This window comes from Mus caroli, chromosome 7, assembly GCF_900094665.2.
Source record: "Mus caroli chromosome 7, CAROLI_EIJ_v1.1, whole genome shotgun sequence".
In the NCBI taxonomy this organism is placed as follows: Eukaryota; Metazoa; Chordata; class Mammalia; order Rodentia; family Muridae; genus Mus; species Mus caroli.
In genome coordinates, this window is record NC_034576.1 from 120,311,554 (window position 1) to 120,319,220 (window position 7,667).

Genomic DNA, 7,667 nt, shown 5'->3' on the forward strand with positions numbered 1-7,667 from the left:
GGCAAATAAACCAGATTCACTGCACACTCAAGGGACCATCCTGTCATTAACCACCTTATGCTGATGTTACTGGCATATAACCCAAATTGTAGGTGAAGTGAAGACAATGGTCATGCTTTCAATATCTAGATAAAACCTCACAGCTGAGCATCACCGGAACTGTCACCAGTCAGCACAGCCAGCTACTCTGCAGCAAAGATTCAAAAGGACCGACTCTGAGCACAGTCCACGAAGGCGTTTTATTTATGCTTTACATTTAAAAAAAGAATCCCAGGATTTTCCCTCCTGTATGTTTTCGTCTTGCCTCTTCATGGTCCATGATGCCAGCCGAGGTTGTCAGCACAATGAAGCTATGGAGGAAACAAACACGCTGGTGAGTAACTATTCCAGCCATGCTTCACTCTGCTCACCTCCACCCTAAGGCAGTGCTTAGCCTGCCTTCCTGGGAAGACACACAGGGACTGTTACTGCCTAGGCAGTGGGTGACTGACAAGAGGGCAGTGTGAAGGAATAATGCTGGAACCAAAGAAGATAGATTCCAGCTATACACTGCCCTGACTGCCAACAACACTGGGAACAACTAAGCTTTAAAGACAAAAATCAGGGGCTAGAAAAATGGCTCATAGTGCAGAGAACTCCTGAGTTCCTTCCCAGCAACCACCATCTATAATGAGATCTGGTACTCTTCTGGCCTGCAGAATGCTGTATATATAGTAAATATATAAAGCTTTTAAAAGAAAATGAGGCATGGTGGCACAGGCCTTTAAATTCCAACACTTTGGAGGAAGAAACAGGCAATCTTTGAGTTCCAGATCAGCAACAAGTTACCTCAAATAAACAAAAGGTACCGAGCCAGTGAAATAAATGGCTTAGAGGTAAAGGTGCTTGCTGCCACACCTGAAGATCTGAGGTTCATCCCTAGACCCACATGGATGAAAAAACTAAAGTAGTTTAAGCCAAACTTGTTAGAAAAAGACCGCTACAAAAACAAACCTCAGTTCAAGCCCAGCTATATCCCAACTTATCAAAGCACCAACTTTTAATTGTATGTAGAAAGCCAACTCACCCAAACTGCCGTGAGGGGAGCAGGTTGTTCTGCCATTTCTCTAGGTCTTTGAGTTGAACATCAAATCTAGGGCTTATAACGCCACACTGTAAATGGAACCAAAGATCAAATTTGTTACATTTTTACCAAAGAAGCCTTTCTTACCTGCTGAACACAACTGATTCAAAACAAACCATCCATATGTAACAGGCACCTACTCTGTATAAAAATTTTTCTATAAATGGCATTCAACACACTAAACAGGGTGTGGCAGCATTTACCTAGAAACTTGGCACTCATCGGGCATGGTGGCGCACGCCTTTAATCCCAGCACTCGGGAGGCAGAGGCAGGTGGATTTCTGAGTTCAGAGACCAGCCTGGTCTACAGAGTGAGTTCCAGGACAGCCAGGGCTACACAGAGAAACCCTGTCTCGGGAAAAAAAAAAAAAAAACCCACCACCAGGGACTCAAGAGGCTGAAACAGGAAGACTGAGTTCTAGGACAGCCTGGGCTACATGAGATGATCCTGTCCCAGCAACCATATACATACACCACCCTCACAACATGTATGATGTATGTACATCTAAACTCAAGCAAAGCTGTACATCTACACTCTTGCCTACAAGAGCCATGTCAAACAAATATGGCCAAATGACTTACAGTCACATAGTTGTGCCTGGAAAACTAGCCCAGAAAAAAAAAATCATCTCACTACACAGCACGGAGACTAAGTGAAATTACTGTCAATATTTCATTTCCACAATTTAAGGGGGCTACAGTTCAGTAGCCCTACAGCTTTAAGTTGTATCGCCCACCAATAAACCTATAACTAAAAGCTGCAATACAGTACATTTAAGTAATCTAAATAACAAGTGCCCAGCCCGACCTACCCCCAACTCCCAGTCGAGGGAGGGTGGCAGCAGCTAGACAGCAATGTTTTTACAACTTGCCCATCTCTGATACAGACTATCCTCCAGAGAAAGAGCTCCACTTTAATCACTGACTTCAGTCACAGAATCAAGTAGGACATAGAGAACATAGACACAGAAAGGGCTCCCACTGCTTATACTCAATAGCCCTGTGTGCCTCTGATGACTACCTCCTCCTCCAAGGACCCAGGGTTCCCATACAGGACAACCATATAGAATTCGCAAAGGCTTTTGGACAGATCCAGACTGTACCCCCTAAAGCAAAGACTCATTCTGACCCTGTGCTTCCACTGCTCCAATATCCTGCCTGCTCAACGTCATGAACTATAACCCAACCTTTAATTCCAACTGTGAAACTCTCTCCAGAGGAACCAGCACAACCTCGCAAGAGTAGGAGATGAACGCCAGGAACTGTATCTATAGACTTACCTCAACACCAGCAAGTGAAAGCCTTCTCTTAAGGGCAAGAGGTATTGTCCTGCATGAGGTCAGGGAAGTTCTGTGAGGATAACCACAAGCTGCTCTAACCAAACCAGCTTGCCCACCCTCTTACAGGCTAAGGCTTCCTAAAACCAGGGAAACCAAAACAGGACAGATATTCTTCCACTTTAAAAGCACACCTGGGATGTGTTCTCACTGAACAAAACAAATGGCTCAAAACTAGCCTTCCCAACTTTTCACCATGTTCAAAGACCTCAGAAGCTCAGAAGCAGCAGTTAGGGTTATACTGCTATGAGCAGATACCATGGCCAAGCCAACTATTAAAAAGACAACATTTAATTGGGCCTGGCTTATAAGTTCAGAGGTTCAGTCCATCATTGTCAAGGCAGGCATGGTACATGTGGATCTTAGAGCTCAACACCATCATCTGAAGGCAGCTACTGGAAGACTTACTCCAGACAGCTAGAGGGTCTTAAATCCAAGCCCAGTGACATACATACTCCAACAAGACCACACCTTCTAACAATGCCACCCCCTGGGCCAAGCATATACAAACCATCACATTCCACTCCCTGGCCCCCATAGGCTTGTCTAAGTGGGCTATTATCTAGCCATAGCATAATGAAGAGTACATTTAGTCCAACTTCTGAAGTCCCCATAGTCTATAGCAGTCTCAACAATGTTAAAAACACAAGTTCAAAGTCTCTTCTGAGATCCATCCAATCACTTAACTGTAATCCCCAAATCAAAACAGGAAACCAGTCAGGCAAACTCCAAACTCTGCATCTCCATGTCTGATATCAAAGCAGCTTGTTTTTTTGTTTTCTCTGTGTAGCTCTGGCTGTCCTAGAACTGGAACTCACTCTGTAGACCAGGCTGACCTCAAACTCAGAAATCCGCCTGCCTCTGCCTCCCAAGTGCTGGGATTAAAGGCGTGTGCCTACGCCAGGCCACCACCGCCCGGCAATCTCCAACTTCTCTTTTCATCATCTTTGTTGAATACAACAAACTTCTTTTCCTGAGCTGGCTCCACTCGTTATGGTATTATTCCTCAGGAGATATCCTATGGTTCTCGAATCCCGAAAATCTTGGGGTCTCCAAGGCAGCTTCAATGTTTCAATGTCTGAGATCCACACATGATCTTCTTGACTCCAAAGGGCTGGCATCACTTCTCCAGCTCTGCCCTCTGTAGCACTCTGAGCTCAGGTTGATCCACTCCACTGCTGCTGCTTCTTGGTGACCATCCCATGGCACGGTCATCTCCAATACACTGGGGTCTTCCCACTCAAAGTAGGCTGAATCAATAGCCTCACAGTGCCTTCTCTTCATAGTGCCAAGCCTCAAATCGTTTGCATGACCCCTTCAGTCTTGGGCTGTCAACTACAACTGAGGCTGCACCTTCACCAATGGCCTTCTATGGCCTCTCACTGTGCCAGACCTCAGCTGCTCTCCATGACCCCTTCATGCCTCAAAACCTGTACCACCTGGGTGACTTATACATTACCAAGTACAACTGCAGGATAAGATACAACCTTAGCTATCTCTAGAACACAGCTTCTTTGTGCTCTCTGAAAACACTTCCACGAATATTTCACCCCCGTTATACTGGTCTCTTCCTAATCACTGCTAATTTCCTAGCTCCAGCTAATGAACACCAATTGTCCCAGTAGTCCCTTCTATCCTGAAGTCTAAAAGCCAAAGCCATGTGGCCAAAGTTGCCAAGTTCTGCTGCTTCCTGGGGCTGGAACATGACATTACCCTTTTGTTCTATTACATTATCACCAGGCTTTCTCTTTTCCAATTCTTTCACAGCTTAAGTTTGGCTATCCTGGAACTTGCTCTGTAGACTGACTTTGAACTCAGAGATCTGTGTGCCTGTATCCTAAGCATTGGGATTAAAAGCGTGGTCCACCAACCTTGGATTTAAGTTTTCTTCGCCTAAAACTTGCTCTGTCCCAGACTGGCCTTGAACTCAGATCTGTTTGGCTTTATCTCCTGGGCTTATACTACCATGCCTAGACCTAAATTTAGCTGGATGGGATCTTGCCCCAAGGTCTTTAATTCAACTTAATGTCCTTGAAGACAGGGTTCAGCTCCTTTTCACTTCCTGGCGCCCCTTTAATATTTTAATAACCATATATTTTATATTTTTTCATTCTCAGCTTGCTACGTGTGTTTAAAATGCTCTTCAATGAGACTTAACCAGAGAACAAAGTCTTCAAGACTTCCTTTCACCTTAGCCTCAGGCAGACTTGAGACAAGGTCAAAAACGCCACCAAGCTCTTCACCAAAATACCACAGAAACAGTCTCTAGGCCACACACTGAAGTTCTTCTCCACTGAAACCTCTTAGGCCAGGTCTGCACAGTTCAAATCAACTCAGTAACAAAGTCGTCCATATTCCTACTAGGATAGCTCATTAGGCCCCACTTATAGCATTTCACTGCTTTCCAAATTCAAAGTCCCACAATCCTTTTTCCAAACAAAACCTCGTTCAGGCCAATCACAGTAATATTCCAGTCCCTGGTACCAACTTCTAATTCAGTAGGTGTCACTTAAATTTTAACAAGTTCTGGATATTGAGAACAACTTTTTGAAAAAATTGTCAGAACAGCAATAGCCTCATAACTAGAGCAGCGGTTTTCACCCTTCCTAATGCTGCAACCCTTTAACAAAATGTAGTAACCCCAACAATAAAATCATTTCACTGCTACTTCATAACTGTACTTTTGCTGTAATGGAAGTACCTGATTCTGATGGCCTTAGCCCACGACCCCTCTGAAAGGGTCATACAAGTAGGACTAGAGGGCATCAAACTCCTTACAGATCAGAAGGCTCATTCACACTATCACTAGCTTATTGACAATGCCCCAGACTGCTACTAAACCATGGAGTCACAAAGTCTATTTGGCTATGCTGATGACAATTAAAACTGTCAAGCAGCCTAGAGCTCAGACAGCTACAACCTACACCAACAGACCATGAACCCGACCTCTTAGCCACTTACTCAAGATTAACAATTTTATTAGAAACCAGCACACCACTGGACGAGTGCATCATGTACCTTTAATACAGCAGTTGACGGAGTATAGATCAACCTCTCTACGTGTTGAGACTTCCATCTTGAAAATAAACAGGTCCCACACACCACCAGTACAAGACTGAGTTATTCATACACTGAGCTATATAGTAAGCCAAAGTTCAAGCTGCTGAAATCAGCAGTTTCCCACTCCAGAGTTTAGCTCTATCCCACACAAAACTAACCAATAATTTGAACAAGTAACCAAAGATACCAAGTGAAATGTGGGTACTAAAACAGAAGCATAGCCTTAGCCAATCCCTTAAATCGGGGAAAGTGAGGCAGGGATGACACCACTGTTAAGTTGCAGACAGCTGCAATTTGAGAAGCAAGATGTCTTACCTTGTTCAACCTTCCTGTGAGGTTCACAACGATCTTCCCAGCTCTGTGATCATCAATGATCTCGAACTCACCAATGTACCCTATAAAACAAGTGACAAGTTTAAAATCTTTACGTGAACACTAACTTTTTGCCCACTAGATTGTTCTCTCATCTGAGTCTCTGCATCAGAATTCTGAAAGCTCTGTATCATAAACATTTTGGAGTTAGCATCAACACACCCATTCTTCTTTTCTAGAACGGTTGCTGTCTTTCCCTCCCAGATCCAGCAGGGTCAAAAACCCAAGACACCAATACTCACCGTGCTTCATCATCACGGTTAAGAACCGAACGATGACTTTAGAACACGGCCTGATGAGGACCTGGCGTTTGCCTCTCTTCTCAGCGTTGTTGATGCTCTTGAGAGCATCCGCCAGAACATTCATTCGCACCATGGTGGCTGCGGAAAGAAAAGCCGGGGTTTGCATCAACACCCAATCACGCTGTCCTACCCCCATTAGCTTTCCCTAGGTCTAAGCAACATTCCCAAGACCCAGGAAAAATCCACTACAACTTCCCGACTGTTCAGCAACTGTTCTTCAGAGTCTAGCCCTCCAAGACACTCCTATTCATACCACCCACCACACAAAATAGCTGGGGAGAGAATGACACAAGCCGAGCCTCATCACACAGAAGATAGCCTTCGGAAAGGTGGGACCGACCAGCTAGCCAAACTGAAAGTGGGGGTACGGGAACTGTCATTAGGAAAAAGTTCAGGCACCATTTGCCAAGATTTTCAAAGCTAGCAGACTGTCAAGAGGTTAACGCGACTTAACTCATTTACAGGTAACCATTTAACAGACACACGCACACACCCTTCCGGGAGAAGAGGCAGTACCTGACAGGGAGCCCAGACAGCCTACTGAACGGCCACGATCCATAGGCTACCCCTACGGCTCCTCAGGACGCTGCCGAGACGTATTTTACGCGCCAAGAGTAAACCACGACATGGTTCCCTAACTCGGCAGTGAGTGGCTGAGCCCAACTCCCCGCGCCAACCCTGGCCACGGCCGCGTGGGACACTCGGGACTCCAGAGCGCCCGCAGACACGGGAGGCTGCAGGGCCCACGCCGGCCACCGTCCCCGCCGGCCCGAGCCGAGCCCGGCCTGTTGCAGTGCGCCGGCTCCCGCAAGGTGCTACCCATAGCCCCCGACCCCGGCAGACGGAGGCTACGGCCCCTGCAGGGATCTATAGGCCCACGGCACTCCGAAAGCGAACACGGGGTAAAGGGATGGCGCAGATACCACACGGATGAACACGGAGTTTCACAAGCACTCACTCACCGGCGAGGGAAGATGGCAGAAAGAGAGTGGGCCGGGCAAACGCACGGAATTATGGGAAGCGGAAGTACTATCGCGAGACTTCATGGTCACACACCCAAAAAAAAAAAAAAAAAACAACCAAAACCCTGTAAGTGATTTCTTATAGGACAACCAATGCAAGGGCGGGGCCTCCTCTGGGAGGGGCGGATGAAACTAGAAATGGTGGGCTGCAAGTCTCTGAAACTTGCTGCAGCCCTCCTGCCTCAGCTTCTAGGATCTTGGCATTAACACCACTGCGGGTTCTTGCGTTTAGTTTTGTTTGCTGCAATGAAACTCACTAGGTAGCTCTGGCTGGGCTGGAACTATGAAGACCAAGCGGACTTCTAGCCTCCGCCTGCCTCTGCCTCCCAGTGCTGAGATTAAAGGCGTGCATCACCGCACTTGGCTTTTGTTGTTGTTATTGTTTTGGTTGGTTTGGCTTGAATTTGGCTTTTGGAGACCAGTAGTGGCCCATGCTGTCCCCAGAGTCATG

The 7,667-nt window shown here is 46.3% G+C and overlaps 1 protein-coding gene across 2 annotated transcripts; it reads right to left on the reverse strand.

Annotated features, from left to right (window-relative positions):
* Positions 1-214: 214 nt before the first annotated feature.
* Positions 215-7,213, reverse strand: Rps15a (ribosomal protein S15a). Of its 2 annotated transcripts, none has more exons than XM_021167734.2 (5): positions 7,157-7,213; positions 6,135-6,272; positions 5,836-5,915; positions 1,067-1,152; positions 215-350 (listed from the first exon to the last, which is right to left on the reverse strand). In XM_021167734.2, the coding sequence occupies exons 2-5, from the start codon at positions 6,265-6,267 to the stop codon at positions 257-259; spliced, it is 393 nt and encodes a 130-aa protein (XP_021023393.1). In that variant the 5' UTR covers positions 6,268-6,272; positions 7,157-7,213; the 3' UTR covers positions 215-256. The 2 variants fall into 2 exon arrangements, with proteins under 2 accessions (XP_021023393.1, XP_021023392.2); XM_021167733.2 differs by lacking the exon at positions 7,157-7,213 and adding an exon at positions 6,711-6,729.
* Positions 7,214-7,667: the final 454 nt, after the last annotated feature.